Consider the following 17,022-nt stretch of genomic DNA (forward strand, 5'->3'; position numbering starts at 1 on the left):
GCGTATCTATTTCCTGCAATAATCATCATCGACCAGTATCACGACACCAACATCTTCAACGCTGCTCAATCTGCATCCTCGCACCAATTGCATCGATTCTCCATGCTTGGTAATCTTTCAGCTCACCACACGAGATTGCGCCATCCCACGGCTCCCGCTTGGCTCTGAATGGCTCGTTCGTTAATTCCGGCCGCTCCTACGGGGCGTCTGTGCAGAGCCACGCGAGAAGAGGATCCTTCTTCAGACGGATCGTGCAGAATCTGACAGATCCACTCTGACTGCATCTCGTATTGCCATGTTTCAGCCTGCGGGTGAGCATATCCGGCCTCGGATCCGATTTCCTGCTCCGTGGCCCCCATGAGGCTATCCGCATCGGTCGCGCATCATTATTGAAGTATATAGCTGCCATGATGAGCTCAGTCTGCAACAAACAATCAACTGCAATAACTGCCATCACCATGAATACGACAATTCTCCTTGCGGGCCAGGCGGTCCTCATCGTGGCCATCCTGGTGGCCGTCAAATTCCGCACACCCATAACAAACACGATCAACCGTTTGATCTCTGCTATTCTTCGGGTAAGCATTTTCTTGATTATAACCGTGGCTTCAGCTCACATCTCAGGTTCATCTTTCACGTCGCTTTCCTGTACATCATGTCGACGATAACAGTCCGCTGCCTACCCTGCCGTACCAGTGGCCCGATGGACAAGGCGACGGGGCCAAGTTCTTGCAAGGTCAGAGCAACTCGGAGCGCTGGGAGCGCCAGTTTGGAGCCATCTACCGTCTCTGGTCTGGCATGAACCCAGAAGTGTACGTCTACCTCCTTCTTCTTGACGACAATTACTGATCATTATAGCGTCCTCACCCGTCCCGAGCACATCCAAGCCGTCTTCAAAGATTCGCACACCCACCTCAAGGCCAAGAACAACAACTCGGGATACCTTCTCGGTGAACTGCTGGGCCAGTGTGTCGGACTGGTCAGTCAGGATCAATGGCAGCGCGTGCGAGCCATCATGGAGAAGCCCTTCCACCGCAACGCCTCGACGACGTACATCCCGCTCGTCAAGCGCCGCACGGAGCAATTCTTCCAGGAACTCTGGGACACCCGCGACCTGTCCCGAGGCTTGCTCGACCCGGCAGACGACCTCAAGTTGCTCCCCTTCCTGGTAGTCGCCGAAGTTGTCTACGGTCGCCTCGCTCCAGATGTCGAAGCCGAGCTGCGTCGCTTGGCCCCGCAACGCGAGAACCTGATGAAGCATGTCATCAAGGGCGGTTTGACTCGTTTCGCTTGGTCGCGATTCCTCCCCACGCAAGCCAATCGTGAGCTGGCCGCCTTCCAGCAACGCTGGCTAGCCTTCAACGAGTTGGCACACCGTCGTGCCGTCGAGCAGAAACTCAACGCCCCTATCATCGATTTCTTCGCCGCCCGGGATGCCGGTCAAATCAGCACCCAGGAACTCCTGCACACGCTGGACGAGATGCTCTACGCCAACCTCGACGTGACCATTGGCGGTGTTAGCTGGAACGTGGTCTTCCTTGCCGCATACCGCGATATCGCCAAGCGCCTCCGCGAGGAAGTCGAGCAGCAACGCGCCATCTCCGTAGACGGCGAAGTTGACGCCTACCTCCTGGACAACAGCACCCTGCTGGCGGCCTGTGTGGAAGAATCCGCGCGTCTCCGCCCCCTCGCCGCGTTCTCAGTGCCACAAGCCATCCCCACGGCCAGAACAGTAGGCGGATACCACTTCCCCGCTGGGACCAATTTCGTGGTGGATTCGTACGCGCTCAACATCCGGAACCCGTACTGGGGCGAGGAGCGCCACTTGTACCAGCCGGATCGGTTCCTGGCGAGGAGCTTAACCCAGGCGAGGTACCACTTCTGGCGATTCGGGTTTGGGCCAAGGCAGTGCATGGGCAAGTTTGTAGCGAGTGTGGTGATCCGGGCGATCCTGGTCCATTTAGTAGAGGGATATGACCTGCGGATGGTTAAGCCAGAGGCTATGGAGGAGTGGGGCAGGAATAAGGAGATTTGGATCAATCATCCTGATATGAAGGTGGTATGTGAGAAGAGGGCTTAGATAGATTGTATTGGCTATATGGATCGATGAAAAGATGATAGAGTTGTATGTATTTACATGATTTAGCGATTATGAACTTGTGTCTAGATGTTTGATGTCGCTTGTGTCGGTTCTTGGTAGCTTCAACGGGAACGGGAGGTAACCGTGGATATGAGGGGCGTTTCACATGGCCCCCTTGCTTTGTTCAAATTTGTAATACCCCTGAGTGAATCTCATCAGTAGATCGTGGGTGGAGTTATATGGAATGGAAGTAAGGGATGGGTGTCGATCCGGAAGGTGCCGAGTGGAGTCGGAGATCTGGACTATCTTAGTCTACTCCGAACAAAGATGATCTATGATGAATGAGGTGGGGGATTTAAACAGTGTGCTAGATGTGTCTACGAGAATCTATTCGGTAGTAATTATGAACATCCAAGTTCCTTCGTCAATTCATCGGATGCATTATGTGGCACTTTTTCAACTCGGGTAGTATGCACTATGGCACTAACGAGTGGAATATATATCTTCACACTCCAGTGGTATCGCGTCACCATCTGCACTCATTTCTACCACTTACATCACCGCGATGAATATAATTAGAACCTGACCGGAACATCCCTGCTTTCTGGAATGAATCTCAACAAAGAACTCATCCCTGCACCATGCGATACCACCCACGGTTGAACCCGGTTCAACCCCCTCGGGGAACCCCTGACCCGGAGATAACCCCCAAATCAGTAAGAAAAAGCCCGCTCCGAGCCCTGGTCAAGGATTCATCCTGCAACGGCTTCCCTATCACTCAGATCGGCCCCGCTACAAGCGGCGGGATCGAAATGATCTGCATGCTTACCATCTGCTCCGTCCGGACGAGTCGATATCTGTCCGGTCGGATCCGAGTACTGGTCCGGACAGAGCCTCGTGGCCGGCAGGGTATATAGGGCCTCTGACGCCAGCAGTAATGCACTCCTCTCCATCAGCTACAACTGCAAATAATTTACACTACATAAGACGAAACGAGAATACACCAGACCAATTCCTCCGGATCCTGTCATCTCTATCCTACTCAAAGCAACCCTTCAATAATCACAAAATAACATCATGCGCGTTCTTGTGATTGGTGGAAGTGGCCGGTGTGGAAAGCTCGTCATCGATGACCTGCTGAGTCGCGGTAAGTGTCTCTCGCTGCAACTTGCAATTCATTGGTTGTATCGGCTAAAATGCTAACAATAATCTAGGCCACCAGGTTACCACGTTGGCCCGCAAGCCCGAATCACTGGGTGGAGCTCGTGCCGGGCTAAAAGTTGTCCAAGGTTAGTCGCAGTCATAGTCTCTCGACATCTAAAGGAATCGACTCCAACTAACTAAAACCTCACCAGGAACCCCCACCGAACTGGAGGATGTCCGTGCCGCGTTCCAAGCCGACATACCAGATGTGGTAATTGTGACACTCAACGCCCCACGGGCCAGCGACAGCCCCTTTGCGGCGCCAATCTCACCTCCTCGACTGATGACGGACTGCAACAACAACGTGCTGGCGGCGATGAAGGAGTTTGGAGTACGCAAAACGGTCATCCTGCAGGCGTTTGGAGTTGGGGAATCGTGGGACAACATGCACTGCGTGCTGCGGCTGCTGATGAAGAAGTCCAACATGTCGTATCAGTATGACGATCACAACGCGACGGCCAAGGCAGTGCAGGCCAGTGGACTGGACTATGTGATGGTGCGACCGTCGCGGCTGGTGGAGACGCCCGATGCCAACCAGCCGGTCAAAGTGTGGCCGGATCATGGCAAGGGAGTGCCCATGATGGCCAGCACCAGTCGGATCACGGTGGCCCGCTGGTTGGTGGATGCTGCTGAGACCAACAAATGGGATAACACGGCACCAGTGATCACCAACTAGAATTTTTCTCGATCTGTTCTAGATATTGACATGGGCAATCTCCCATCATCTCACGAGGGCCGATCCGGGGCGGAGCGGGTGGGAGCGGAGAATTTGGAGACGATTCAGGGTTAGATCGACAGGGCAATGATTGTTTCTTATTCTATTTCTTTTTTTTTTCCCCTCATGGTTTGTGTTTCATCATCTCTGGGCATTTACACCTGGCATGGCGTGAAGTTTTATGTATGTTATCAGATCTCTTGGCTTCGTATTAATTGTGGCTTTTTTTTCTATTTATTCAGCAGAAATGCGATAAACTTTTCTTTTCCTCAGTGATGATTTTCAGGGTCTTCATCTTGGCTTGGCCTGGTCAGGCAGCAATACGAGATAAACGCGAGTCGATACGAGGCTGAGGTAAGCAGATCCGCTGTAGCCTGGTAAGTTACTTGGAGGGGAAGGCGGTGAACGGACAAACAAAGACAATCTGCACTGTTAGTCTATGTGGCATCCTGGAGAAAGCTCTAAGGGGCAAAAAGTGGAGAGAGAGTCTCGCAGCCCTTGTTGTTATGGTTCTGCTCCACCAGTTGAACCAGAAAGTAGACTAAGAGCTGGGCAGAGGAAGGCAAACACAAGCAGTCTTGGGGTGGATGTCAGACTTGGCTGTGACTTGTGGATTCCTCCCATCGCCAATAATCTCCTCGTCTTACTTTCCTGCATCCACTCCTACGACGGCCCCTGCTTGCTACTGCTTGCTACTGCTACTACTGCTGCACTGCATCCGCCTTGCGCGCCTGTCAGCTTAGCCTGAAGTCTCGATGTGACGGTGGCCCAGTCGCACTCTTGAAACCTGCTGGTCTTTATTATTGTCTCCCCCTCACACGCCAACCCTTACCCCCATTCTTTCCTTAGACTGGCTCCCCTTGTGCGACTTTGTTTCCCATCTCCGACGCGAGCACTCTCCGAAAATCTCTTTTGCCAGCAATGAGTCCCGTGTCTGGCCAGATCTCCCCGCCCACCGAGCTGGCCGGGGACGCTTCCCTGACCCGCAAACGTCCCCGGCCCGTGGTTTCGTGCTTGCGCTGTCGCAAGAAGAAGCTCAAGTGCGACCGGGTCATGCCCTGCGAGAACTGCTCCAAAGCAGGTTGTGCCCCGGACTGTGTCTTCCATCCCAGTCCTGATGGCGTTGATGGTCTGCCGGACCAGCCCAGTGCGAAGCGCATGCATCTGCCACCTGACTTCCCGTTTCCCTCCGATCCTCGGGGAGATCCGGCTGGTGCCAGGCTGCCTCCGCCGCCCGCTGCTATCGGTCTGCTGGAGGATCTTCAGCAACGATTGCAGCGTGTAGAAGAGGTGCTCTCCTTGAAGCCGCTGACGCGCTCGTATGCTGGCTCCCTTAAGGATGTGGTGGCCCGCGATGCCAGTCCGTCTGTCCGCCAGACCACCCCGTCGACCCATGCTCCCCCGTATCCCGGTACTCTAGTCGTCAAAGGAAAGGGCACGCGATCACGTTACCATGGCCAGAACAACCGGACCACCTTGTTGCATCAGGTAATCCCGATCTAGATTTGTCAGTGGGATGCGTATTTAACAGCTTGTAGTTCTCCGAAGCGAGAGAGTTCATTGAACGCTGCACCAAGGACTCTGCCATCTTGGGGCTGGCCAAGGAAGTCCAGTTTCTACAGAGTAAATCTAAGCTGCCCATGAGCTCACCAGAATCTATGCCCGACCTCGACTACTCGCCCGAGCTGCTGCAGATGCAGAGCTCTCTACCATCTAAAGCGGTCTGTGACCGACTCGTGAACTTGTACACCACCAACTTTGAACGTACCCTACGCATGTTGCACGTCCCTTCTTTCCTCCGCCAGTATGCCGATTTCTGGACCACTCCAGGGCCGGACGCTGAACGCTCCGCCACTTTCTTGCCGCAACTGACGGCCGTTCTGGCAGCCGCGCTGCCTCTGGAAGACCCTAGCTTCCGACTCGAGTATTCCTCCGTTTGGGAGTACTTGCAGACGCCCGCCGTCAACCTCGTGCGCGTATGGCTGCAGAAGCTGGGGCGCAAGCAGCGCACCGAGCTGGTCTCGTTGCAGATTGAGGCGCTCGTGTTGTTGGCGCGACGACTGCGGCTGGCCTCGCAGGAGGAGCTGTGGCGCGCCACCGGCACGCTCGTGCGGTCGGCCATGGTGGTGGGCCTGCATTTGGATCTGTCCGGGAATAAGCAGCTCTCACCGTTTCAGATCGAAGTCCGGCGCCGCTTGTGGATTACTATTGTGGAGATGGACCTGCAAACCTCCATCGCCTCGGGTATGCCCGTGACCATCCCGGATCTGGACTTTGATCCGCTTATCCCGACCAATTTGAATGACACCGATTTCGACGAATCCACCACGGAGCTGCCGCCGGCGAAACCACTGCATGAGTGGACGGATACCCTCGCGCAAGTCACCTTGGCCTCCTCGTTACCCCACCGCATCCGAGCTATGTCGTTGGTGCGCACTTCGAGCCCGGGACTGGATCTGCGCGACATTGTCAAGCAGGGCCGACGTCTGGAAGAATGTCTGCGACAGATTCCCCCCCCGCTTAAGCTGGATCCGTCACCGATTCATGGAGAGACCCCTGGACCAGCCCTCTTGTTGAACCGGGTGCTGCTGGACGTATACATGCGTCGACCCTTGCTGTGCCTCTACCGGCCGATCGTCATGGGCGAGAGTCGCGAGGACCAACTCTTCCTGGAGATCGAGCAAGCGTGTTTGGAGTCTTCGCTGGTGGTGCTCTCTTACCAGGATTACTTCGATCCTAACGTGGCGGATCTGGACGTCTTCAAATCAACTGCCTACTGGGACGTGTTCCAGCTCTTTTGCAAGAACGATATTCCATGGGCTGCGCTGAGTGTGTGCGGGTATATGAAACTGTCCAACCAGCAGCATTCCGGGGCCCCGACGCCGATGGCGCCCGCTCCCGCCTACTCGCCCAGTCAGCCGACGACTACACACACCAAGGCCAGTCTTACGCGCATTGTCGAGAATACGCTCGACGGGCTGACCCGCACGATCGGCGAAACCGGCAGCAACATTAAAGATGTCATGCTGCTGGCCGTGGTGCTGCAATCGGTGCGGGCGCGGGGGTCCGCCGAGCTCAAGGAGCGGTGGATGCAGCAGGGGGCTGTGAAGGCGCTGTCGGCGTGTCGACAGCATCTGTTGCCGTCTGTAGCGCAGCAATCGTTTGCATTTAACCTGACCGATTTTGCACAAATGGTATACCCCCTTTTTTATCAATATTGTTATGGATCCATGCTAATGTTTCTAGCTTCAAACCACACAGCCTATCTTCCCTACTACCACAGACCCCGGCTACACGCCCTCCACGCAGCCACAGCTGCCCGACTTCCTAGCGGAGTCGTCTGCCTTGGCGACAGAATTCAACAACTTCCGCGGTGATCCATTTGCATTTGAAGATGGATCGTTTGCCTGGAACATGTAAATTAGTGCCTGCATTATCTCAGTTTGTCGATAATAAGGCCTACGACGAATGACGCAGCGATATGCATTGTGCAGTCACAGTCAGTTTAGTATTGGTTACAATCAGTTAATCGCTGATTTGGTTATGAGCGAAAAGTGGGATGGTGTTTGGTGCTTCATAGATGGGATGTACATAGCGCCTCTTCACTGTATCCAGTTTGATGAGTTTCCCAGTGTATTATTTAATTGTGTATTGCTTGGTAATAGTGTACTTATGTGTGAATGGATACCCCGGTGCAAATTGTCTGCAGAAATCGCCGTGCTGTGTGTAGTGCAAGCCCACCATGAACTATCCTCACAACCAACCTTGCACCAATACGGCACTACCCTGTCTATATTCAACAAAATAACTGCTAGTATCACCTGTGTATATACACCAGGCAATACCCGACACTCCCCTCGGACAATTCCAAAGGGGTAACGTACTCCAAAACCCCGACTCCATCGGATCCGGGTTCGGATCCGGACCACCAGCTCATCTCAGCTCAGGTCAGCTTCCGCCCGACGTCGATCATTCCCGTCACTAAGCTACTACTATCAATCAGCCAACACTGTCACCAGTTTGTGTAACACTTCCCCTATACTCCATTATGTGCTGGCATCGGGCAGCTGGATAATCCCGAGATGACTCGGGCCACGGGGTTAAGGGGCGGAAACTTGAAACGGATGCCTGTGAATGAAGGCGAGGAGTGTGGTATATAAGGAACGAAGTCCCGCTGTAGTTTGAGTTCATCAGACACAGCATCATCTCAGCACAGCATAGCAAGCACATCTACCATCTACACATTTCCGCATCTCTGCATATCTACACACCTACAACACATTCATCCTCCGCCCTATCATCACACCATGTCCACCCACGTCGCCATCATCGGCGCCGGCCTCTCCGGCCTAGCCCTGGCCCTCTCCCTGCACCAGCAACGCATCCCCTGCACCATCTACGAGGCACGCTCCGCTCCGCTCAACATCGGCGGAGCCATCATGCTCTCCCCCAACGCCCTCCGCATCCTCGACACCCTGGGCGTCTACAGCCGGATCCGCCCGGAAGCCTACTCCTTCGACAACCTCTACTTCCGCTCCCCGGCCGACACCCCCCTGGACACATACGAGTTCGGCAACGCCGCCAAATACGGCTACAGCGGGATGCGCATCTACCGCCACGTGCTGATCCGGGAACTCTCCGCGATGGTCTCCGAAGCCGGGATCCCGATCCACTACCACAAGAAATTCAGCCGAGTCATCACAGAAACCGAATCGAACATAACCTGGGAATTCGAAGACGGGACCACCTCCACCGCTACCTGTCTCGTCGGCGCCGATGGCATCCACTCCAAAGTCCGCAAATACCTGTACCCAGACCTCGAACCCAAATTCATGAACGCCATGGCCGTCACCGCCGCGGTGCCTACATCCCAACTGGCCATCCCGGAGGGGTATAACATCCCCGTAACAATCATGAACAAAACCCACGGGGCGTTCGTCATCGCGCCCCAACTCCGCGACGGGTCCGAGGTGCTCATCGGACGGCAAAAACGGTCCGCCCAACTCGACCGGGAGGGATGGACCAAGCTGATGAACGACAAGGACTGGTGCGTCGAGTTCCTGCGCGAAGGGGCGGACGAGTTCCCCGAGATAGTGCAGCGGGCTGTATCGAACATCTCTGCGGAGAAAATCAACCTGTGGCCGTTTTATATGGTCCCCAAGTTGGAGAAGTGGAGTTCGGAGCATTGCCGAGTGGTTATTCTGGGGGATGCGGCGCATGCGATTCCGCCGTCGGCGGGGCAGGGTATTAATCAGGCGTTCGAGGATGTGTTTACGTATGCGTTGGTTTTGGCGAGGTGTCAGGGACAGAAGGGCGGGTTGGAGAGGGGGTTGAAGGTTTGGCAGAGGGGGAGGCAGGAGAGGGTGGATAGGGTGTTGGCGTTGAATGCGCAGATTGATAAGAGGAGGATGCCGAGGCCTGCTGGGGAGGATGATGGGGAAAAGGAGGAGGAGGAGAAGGGGTTTGAGTTGGGGTGGTTGTATAAGCCGGATTTTGAGGCTATGGTGGAGGAGTGGTTGTCGAGGGAATGACTGCATGGTAGTGGTAGCAATGGGTGCAGTTGGAAGAGTTGGGTGAAGGTTGGGGCTGTTTCGGGGGTTTTGGGTCTGATGATGTTGAAGTTGAGAGCGTGATTGGTTTGTTCATATGGTATATTGGGTTTATGTTTTTTGTTGGGTTTAATAGGGTTGAAAAGTGCTGTGATGGTAATATGGGATTGAATGGCATTTCTTGTTCTATTATGATTTACATCGCTTCTCTATCAGACAAACATTTAACTATTCTTCACTCTCGTCCTTTCCACTATACAGTAAAGACCATTTGACTGATACGATAGATGGAGCAACATGACATCACTCCATCACATCTCGGTTCGCTTCTTCGGTTTGCCGTGGGTCCGAGACCGAGGCTGACAAATTCGCAATCACGACCCACTGTCGACGACAACCATTATATATGAGAGACACAGCGTAGACATCCTGATAGTCACTCGCATATACCAACATGGCTCCCGTTATCGTCTTTGGTCCAACAGGCGCGGTCGGCTCGGCCGCCGCGCGCACCGCCCAGCAACTAGGAACCACGGTGTATCTCGCCATGCGCGACCCCACGAAACCCATTCCCGGTCTTAGTGCGGAGAAGGAAAGCGAGGGAGGTTTCGAACGGGTGCAGGCCGACTTCTCGCAGCCAGATACTATCTCCACTGCAGTAGCTCAGAGCAAAGCCAAGCACGCCTTCATCTACACCGATCTGACTTCATCTGACCACATGCGAGCGAGTTTCACCGCTCTCAAAGAGGCAGGAATCGAATTTGTCGTTCTGCTGAGCAGCTTCGGCATTCAGGAAGATGTTCGCAATGTGTCGCCCGAGGATCACATCGCCTATGTGCATGCGCAGGCCGAGATCTCTTTGCAAGAGATCTTCGGAGCGAATAGCTATGTAGCAGTCCGGCCGGCCTTTTACGCGAGTAACACGCTCTGGTGGAAGGCTCCCATTCAGACCGGACATGTGAAGCTCGCTTGGCCTGCTGCAGCCTTTGACTGGATCTCTCCGGAAGATATTGGAGGTGTTTGCGGCACGATCCTTGCCCACAGGGCCCAGGGAACTGATCTCTCGTTGGCCGAGCCGTACGTGAATCTGGTCGGCGCGGAGAAGATGGGCGTTGGGGATGCCGTCAAGACTATTGGCAAAGTTCTTGGCAAGGAGGTCAATGTCTCTGAGGTGGGTGAGAATGGAGCCTTGGACAGCTTGGTGAATGAGTCCGGGCTGCCCGAGCCAATCGCGCGATCGGTGCTTGGATTTTGCCAGAACGCGGCGAATGGTCAGTCCTTCATGGACAGCCCCCGGTATGGGCCTGCAGTTGGCAATATTGAAAAGTACCTTGGCAGGCCGGCGACACGGTTGCATGAGTGGGTGGAGGCTAATCCAGAGAAGTTCAGTGCTTGAGATGCTGGCTTCCCTTTGAGGAACACTGCAATATTCGGCCTTCTGTAAATAGTGTCGGTGCGTGCTCCAGTAGCAATTTTTTCAATGATTAATCAGTCATGGGTATTGTTCGTATTCTCAGGGTGTTGACCCCTGGCAAGCTGGTGGCTTGATTGCACATTGGGTCGGTCGTGATTGCCGATAAAGTCAAATTTCCCTGGGTTCCAAGCTCATTCGGAGAGGAGGTTCTAGATGGCAGTGATGAAGACTGAAAGTGAAAATGACGTACAAACAAGTAAGCATAAGCGGGATCAGGATGAACTTTGTTCCACATTGCACTCGTCAATTTGCACACTGCTACAAACAAGAATCATCTTGTCCTTAGAATGATGTGTTAGTAATTAATTTGTGGGCTGTAGGCGTTGGGACAAGTGATTGTCGGCTCAAGTCGCAGGCGCCGCGTGATATCCACTGTATGGTCAGGCGGACAAGTCGAGGGCTCGTATGATTCCACAAAGTACGCCTCTCATTTAATGACAGCTGACAGTTGCCTTGCTTCTAGTACCTGTATGTCATTGCCTCTGCGAGAATGTCGTGTCCGGCATTCGGGTCCGACCAACATTCGACATCCCTCCCACTCCGATTTAGAGCAATATGCCACTGTAACTTTGTCCTGTCTTTGCTTGGAATCTACGTATGGGTCTACATATACAGTCTTGATGGTTTTGGAGTGACCACTTCCCCCAAGGTGAAACTGCAATGGCCATAAACACCCCCTTCGCCAGCCGTGTCTTTGCTCAACGGCGAATAACCACTATTCCCATCCCTCCTGTCTTCCAGTTCATGTTCACTGGTGATTTCGTCCGCATCGTCTCCATTTTCCGGGTGCACTGCGGCCCCCGGAATTTCACCCCACATGATCGGCTTCAGGGCATGCTGCTCACCCTCTGTTGGATGACACGCAGCGCTGATTTCTGCACTGCAGCTACCTGCAATGGGCATCTGTGATGCGAAACGTCTCATGCCTAGTCCCACGACAGTACACATCATCACTCCCCCTAGAATAAGCGCGAGCACAATGGCGATAGGTCCATATCCGCAGGCAATGATTCGATTCCAAAAGAAAGAGTTTCCCAGCATATCGATCGGGTTGATTTCGACGTAGAACAAACTATCAGACACCAGCCAATGCAGGAGCGTTATTTTCTGACCAAGGGGGCCGTCTTGCACATGCTGCAATACATCCAATATGGAAGAGGGCTGGCTGAAGATTGCGGTGCGGAGTAATGCTTTCATAGCTGTGTGGGTCATTTCGGTCGAACAACAATTCAGTACCCTCAGATCATCAAAGCTGATAGGGGCGATAACACATCCTTACTAATGGAGTACTTCTTATGAGTCAGTCACAACCTATTCGGATGGAATATCAATGGCCGTGTGCAACACAACTCTCGCCGATCTTCCTGGAAATTATAATTTATGGAAATCCATTGGTTGCCCAGGAACGCACGGAGCATTGGAGCACCTGCAATACCAAGGATGTCCGATAACGAAAAGAGTAGGAAAACCAGAGAATCCGTATGTCAGTAATGTATTTAAATCAGTGGATGGTGCGTAGGATTGCATTTCCCAGAAACCCCCTCAGTCCTATATTATATACCAATCTCGAGATAATATTCACCTCATTGACAGAAAGCATGGCCATTCAAAACAGATGGTTCTATCCGAAAGACATAGCCCACGATCTTGATGGCATCGAACTACCAACGGAGAGGAAGAATGAGATTCTGGCATGTGCTTGGGAGTATGCCCGATCTGTGATCCCCCAATACACAAACTGGAAGCGCTATGTCGCATTCATGCGCACGATGGTCATCAGCATCACTTGTGAGTTCCGCGGGGACTTGGTGGACGTGGCCGCCAGTGCTGAGGTCCTTGGCTACGACCTCAAGGCTGTCTTAGATGATCTCTTCCATGATACGCCGGGACATACCGCCATGGCTCAGGAGTTCAAGTGCTTCCTCCTTGTCACATCCGAGAAGACAGGTCATCATAGAAATGACAGTGAATTGTTCCGTCGTTATGTGGATGCCCTTGTAGGCTCACCACGACAGTGGTTTCGGATGCGGGATTGTGATGGCTTGGCCCGCTTTACTATTGCGGCAGCTCTTGCCTGCAATGACCTACTGGATACATGGTATACAGAGGAGTAGTGGGAAATTCTGGCAGAGATAGGATCTACTCTGTATGATGCAGTATCCTTCTTCAAGCATCGAACTGAGGGGGAAACGAACAGTACATTTGCTTATATACCAGAGAATGAACGCGTCAATGCATTCCACCAGGCGCGAGAAATCCTTTGGGCAGTAGATGTGGTAATGGCAGGCATGTCTGGCTATATGGCTACTATCAACTTCATCCGAAGCTTTGGTGGGCCAATTCAAACTACAATGCGGCGATATCGATTTGTCGACGACGGGCTGTCGATCGGAAAGACTGAGTCTGAGGAGGTCATTAACAAAGCGCGGCAAAACTTCAAGCTCTGGAACCGCGTGGATGCAGGCTCAGTCATGTCTCTAGATGTCAGGCGCTACAACCTGCTTATTGCCCGATGTGATGACCTTATGTTCCCGGGGTTGGCAGACTATTTGGAAGTTGACAGCCAGCATTGTAACCAATGTGTATACCGCAAGGCATATGGAGCACAGAGGGCCCATTGCTTCGGCGGCGTGGAACTCTGCGGTCAGTGTCGTGATGAATGGGGCCAGTACCTCAAGACGCTACCTGAACGCACGAAGCAAGCATTTCCGGATCTTACTTTGGAGATATGATGTTCGGAACTAGAAGTTAGCGACAAGTAACAAGACAAGAAAGAAAGTACACAAGGATCGGTGTGCTCTGACTGGTGATGATGGTTTCTTTGTCTTCACAGCTGTTTGGTCCGCAAATACTAGCGCTATATGGGTCACCATCAATTCTCCAAGACCTTATATCAGTGTGAATTGTCTGATGCATCGAAATTGAAGATTAAACATGACTGCAGGAATATAATGCTTATATAGAACCATTCTCTTAAAATGAACGATGGATAAGAGATAGAGATATTCTTGGTTCTGTGCAACAAGTAGACACTATGCCAGAGGACAAGGCCAATCACCTCAGTCAAGTCACCAACAAGCCTCAGCCACTCAGCATCTACAAAGAACTATCCTTCACTTGATCCGCTCCAAGACAAAATACAAACGGTCTCCCTCCTGGCTAGAACTATCATGTTCAGGGCTATCCATCACCCCAATGACAGTATTCTCATCCACATAGCGAAAATAGTCAATAACAGGTCGTTCATTATAGACCATTGCGGCAGACACGACGTCATTATATTTTACCTCGCGAATCTTGACAGTCAGCCATCGGATTCACATCCAAGGATAAGGACAACATACCCTTGCACCACCCCAGTAGGGGTTAGGGAACCGACAGCCTTTATCGTCGAGACACACCATGGGCTCAACATGGTCGACTCCGTGAAAATCCTTCCCAGCCCAGTTGGCATTCTGAAGGGCCGCCACGAGCTTGTTACCTGTCTCAAGAGGAGTACCTTTCCATTCGCCTAACAGGAAGCTTGGGCGAACAGGGGGTCTCTCGTCAAAGTAGGCCTTGGCTTCAGTGAAGCTGATGGGTTGTTTGGAGCGGATGCGTTCTAAAATGCTGGGACACGAGGTATTAGTACTAGGTTTGAATACAGTTCAGATTTCATAACGCTACCTCGTCATGGTGTCTGATTCGGGAGTATATTCGCGAAATATGATTGAAGAAGAATGTGAAAAGATCAAGGGAGATCTGAACTACTTATAGGTACCCTTCAGTCCTCTTGTGTGTAACGTCATTGTTATTCTAGCTTATTCACTGCGTTTCGAGGTGTAACATGCAAGGAGCCAGAACCTGTTGTCAATCAATCACATGTTGGTGCTAGTGAAGCTGTACCAGGGAGATCTACGTTCGAAAAGTATGTGACCTACCAAGGACAGAATAATCAAGACACGAAACTGCCCTACAGTTTATCCCTTACCGGGATCTATCAGCTGGAAATGCCCTTACTCTGCTGTTGCGAACGACATGATGGCAACATGCGGCCTGCTATATAAGGCGGCACCACCATGACCCTGAACGGCCAGTGGGTCTGTCTGCGCGCTGGCTGCTCGATGCCCAATAGGGTGTCAAGCTAACGTGTTAGCAGCGTGAATACAAAGAACGGTCGGTTAAGCCCCGAAGCGAATTGCAGTTGGCAGTTTACGGCAGTAACAAGGGTTGCTGATTAAGCTAGATCGTCCTGCTAGTTAACTAACTAGGTTAGAACTTGTAGTCTCGAGCGTGCTATAAGAGAACGCAGTGCTGTGATAGAGACCATAATTCACCATCATTCACAAGTATGGATTGGAACCTACTTGCAACAGGGGGGAAACAAAGAAACACAGCCTCGAACAGGGATATCCATCCTGGGCCATCTTTAAGACTTCCTGAATTAGGATAGCTTCTCATCCAACCTATCAGAATTCAGCTGGACTGGACGATCACATACACTACTGCCTGGCCATCACAGACTAAGATATACCCGAGGGTTCCAGACGCTGCCCCAGTTGTCAATCGGGGCATTTAAAGCCAGCCCACCGAGCGTTGCTCCCGTTATGATTTGTATGAGCTTGAGCCACCATGCCCTCCCTTAAGACCATCCTGATCACCGGCTGCTCCGCCAACGGCATCGGATCGGCCCTGGCCGAGGCGCTCGCCAATCAAGGCCACCACGTCTTCGCCACTGCGCGTTCACCATCCAAGATTCCGTCGTCTCTCACCACTCTGTCCAATGTCACCCCTCTCCAGCTTGAAGTCACCTCACCAGAATCCGTAGCTGCAGCCGTTCAGGCGGTGGAGCATCACGGAGCAGGCCTCGATATTCTCATAAACAATGCGGGCTCTGGATACACCATGCCCCTTCTGGACGTCGACCTCGCCCAGGCCCAGCAGGTCTACGAGACCAATATCTGGGGTCCGCTGCGCCTTATACAAGCTGTAGCACCATTGCTGCTATCCCGCGGTGGACGCGTCGTCAACATAAGCAGCGTGGGTGCTGTAGTCCCCACACCATGGATCGGTACATCAATCTCCTTCCCGCGGTCGCCATGCAGTGTCACATTAACAACGTGATACAGGCATCTACTCATCCTCGAAATCCGCATTGAGCAATCTCTCCGAGACTCTGCGACTCGAACTCGCTCCGCTAGGCGTATCCGTGGCCACGCTCATGATCGGCACCGTCACGACGCCCTTCCACGCAAACGAGCCCACATTCACCCTCCCGCCAAGCTCACGGTATGCAGCTATCGCGCAGACCATCTCCCGCTGGGCGTCGGGCGAGGCGAGTCCAAAGGGATGTTCGGCACAGGAGCTGGCGGATTTGATCCTGCCTGATGTACTGGGTACAACAGGAAATGGCATGCTCTGGCGCGGGCCGAACAGTGGTGCGGTGAAGTTTGTTTCTCAATGGGTGCCAGGGTGGTTGGCTGTGAGTTTGTCCTACTCTACTGAGGGTGTTATGTGTTATTGCTAATGTTGAGTAGGATCGCATGATGAGCACTGGCCAGGGGTTGGATGAGCTCGCGGCGAGTCAATCAAAGTAAGGAACAGGCCAGATCCATATGAATCTTTGGCCATTGTAAGACTTTGGGAGGCAGTTATCCAGAATCGACTCTCGCCATGTTGCCAGCTACATACATCCTTTCAAGGGGCACCTAGGTCATACTGTGTCCTATGTAGAGTGCCTAAGGTGTCTCATAAATGCCGACCGTCAGGCATGGATCTAATGCCTCAGGCGGTGTAGTAAAAGCAATATAGGACCTCAACAATTAAAGAGACAACAGTAATACGGGCAGTCAACAGCTCATATTGTAATATAGCCATCTGAAAGTAAACCGAGAGAGTAGCTGTAAACAAAACATGGTTACACAGTATCAGGTGCAGGCGCCGACCATTTTCTGCCCCCTCACAATGAAGGCGGTCAAAAACTTCACAGAATCCAGGGTAAGCATTCTGAGACTGTAAAAGC

The 17,022-nt window shown here is 52.7% G+C and overlaps 9 protein-coding genes across 9 annotated transcripts; 7 read left to right on the forward strand and 2 right to left on the reverse strand.

Moving 5' to 3' along the window:
* Window positions 1-458: 458 nt before the first annotated feature.
* On the forward strand, window positions 459-2,080 carry BO79DRAFT_253240 (cytochrome P450; the record flags this gene model as incomplete). The annotated part of the gene is made up of 3 exons (XM_025685984.1): window positions 459-578; window positions 625-812; window positions 859-2,080. 3 exons carry the CDS (start codon window positions 459-461, stop codon window positions 2,078-2,080), a joined length of 1,530 nt encoding a protein of 509 aa, XP_025541294.1.
* Window positions 2,081-3,056: 976 nt separating this feature from the next.
* On the forward strand, window positions 3,057-3,959 carry BO79DRAFT_244378 (NAD(P)-dependent oxidoreductase; the record flags this gene model as incomplete). Its single annotated transcript, XM_025685363.1, has 3 exons — window positions 3,057-3,227; window positions 3,295-3,369; window positions 3,436-3,959. The coding sequence occupies exons 1-3, from the start codon at window positions 3,158-3,160 to the stop codon at window positions 3,957-3,959; spliced, it is 669 nt and encodes a 222-aa protein (XP_025541295.1). The 5' UTR covers window positions 3,057-3,157.
* Window positions 3,960-4,773: 814 nt separating this feature from the next.
* On the forward strand, window positions 4,774-7,617 carry BO79DRAFT_286433 (uncharacterized protein). The gene is made up of 3 exons (XM_025688471.1): window positions 4,774-5,486; window positions 5,537-7,192; window positions 7,245-7,617. The coding sequence occupies exons 1-3, from the start codon at window positions 4,920-4,922 to the stop codon at window positions 7,416-7,418; spliced, it is 2,397 nt and encodes a 798-aa protein (XP_025541296.1). The 5' UTR covers window positions 4,774-4,919; the 3' UTR covers window positions 7,419-7,617.
* Window positions 7,618-8,148: 531 nt separating this feature from the next.
* BO79DRAFT_286434 (FAD dependent oxidoreductase) lies at window positions 8,149-9,529 on the forward strand (the record flags this gene model as incomplete). Its single annotated transcript, XM_025688472.1, has 1 exon — window positions 8,149-9,529. The coding sequence occupies exon 1, from the start codon at window positions 8,306-8,308 to the stop codon at window positions 9,527-9,529; it is 1,224 nt and encodes a 407-aa protein (XP_025541297.1). The 5' UTR covers window positions 8,149-8,305.
* Window positions 9,530-9,996: 467 nt separating this feature from the next.
* Window positions 9,997-11,003, forward strand: BO79DRAFT_208309 (NmrA-like family protein). The gene has a single exon (XM_025682367.1). The coding sequence runs from the start codon at window positions 10,002-10,004 to the stop codon at window positions 10,941-10,943; it is 942 nt and encodes a 313-aa protein (XP_025541298.1). The 5' UTR covers window positions 9,997-10,001; the 3' UTR covers window positions 10,944-11,003.
* A 510-nt stretch (window positions 11,004-11,513) lies between these two features.
* Window positions 11,514-12,233, reverse strand: BO79DRAFT_262111 (uncharacterized protein; the record flags this gene model as incomplete). Its single annotated transcript, XM_025686554.1, has 1 exon — window positions 11,514-12,233. The coding sequence occupies one exon, from the start codon at window positions 12,231-12,233 to the stop codon at window positions 11,625-11,627; it is 609 nt and encodes a 202-aa protein (XP_025541299.1). The 3' UTR covers window positions 11,514-11,624.
* A 386-nt stretch (window positions 12,234-12,619) lies between these two features.
* On the forward strand, window positions 12,620-13,753 carry BO79DRAFT_262115 (ABA 3 protein; the record flags this gene model as incomplete). The annotated part of the gene is made up of 2 exons (XM_025686555.1): window positions 12,620-13,134; window positions 13,219-13,753. The coding sequence occupies 2 exons, from the start codon at window positions 12,620-12,622 to the stop codon at window positions 13,751-13,753; spliced, it is 1,050 nt and encodes a 349-aa protein (XP_025541300.1).
* A 381-nt stretch (window positions 13,754-14,134) lies between these two features.
* Window positions 14,135-14,695, reverse strand: BO79DRAFT_216047 (DUF4334 domain-containing protein; the record flags this gene model as incomplete). The annotated part of the gene is made up of 3 exons (XM_025683296.1): window positions 14,135-14,317; window positions 14,366-14,630; window positions 14,688-14,695. 3 exons carry the CDS (start codon window positions 14,693-14,695, stop codon window positions 14,135-14,137), a joined length of 456 nt encoding a protein of 151 aa, XP_025541301.1.
* Window positions 14,696-15,609: 914 nt separating this feature from the next.
* On the forward strand, window positions 15,610-16,830 carry BO79DRAFT_192026 (SDR family oxidoreductase). Its single transcript, XM_025680865.1, has 3 exons — window positions 15,610-16,071; window positions 16,130-16,482; window positions 16,538-16,830. Exons 1-3 carry the CDS (start codon window positions 15,633-15,635, stop codon window positions 16,595-16,597), a joined length of 852 nt encoding a protein of 283 aa, XP_025541302.1. The 5' UTR covers window positions 15,610-15,632; the 3' UTR covers window positions 16,598-16,830.
* The last annotated feature ends 192 nt before the right edge of the window (window positions 16,831-17,022 follow it).

The sequence above is a fragment of the Aspergillus costaricaensis genome, assembly GCF_003184835.1.
Source record: "Aspergillus costaricaensis CBS 115574 unplaced genomic scaffold BO79scaffold_10, whole genome shotgun sequence".
NCBI classification, from domain to species: Eukaryota; Fungi; Ascomycota; class Eurotiomycetes; order Eurotiales; family Aspergillaceae; genus Aspergillus; species Aspergillus costaricensis.

Coding starts and splice junctions, on each gene's coding strand:
- BO79DRAFT_208309 (XM_025682367.1), top strand. CDS start 10,002: ATGGCTCCCGTTATCGTCTTTGGTCCAACAGGCGCGGTCGGCTCGGCC.
- BO79DRAFT_286433 (XM_025688471.1), top strand. CDS start 4,920: ATGAGTCCCGTGTCTGGCCAGATCTCCCCGCCCACCGAGCTGGCCGGG. Junction 5,487..5,536: donor GGACCACCTTGTTGCATCAG/GTAATCCCGATC, acceptor AACAGCTTGTAG/TTCTCCGAAGCGAGAGAGTT. Junction 7,193..7,244: donor TGACCGATTTTGCACAAATG/GTATACCCCCTT, acceptor TAATGTTTCTAG/CTTCAAACCACACAGCCTAT.
- BO79DRAFT_192026 (XM_025680865.1), top strand. CDS start 15,633: ATGCCCTCCCTTAAGACCATCCTGATCACCGGCTGCTCCGCCAACGGC. Junction 16,072..16,129: donor AGTCCCCACACCATGGATCG/GTACATCAATCT, acceptor AACGTGATACAG/GCATCTACTCATCCTCGAAA. Junction 16,483..16,537: donor GGGTGCCAGGGTGGTTGGCT/GTGAGTTTGTCC, acceptor AATGTTGAGTAG/GATCGCATGATGAGCACTGG.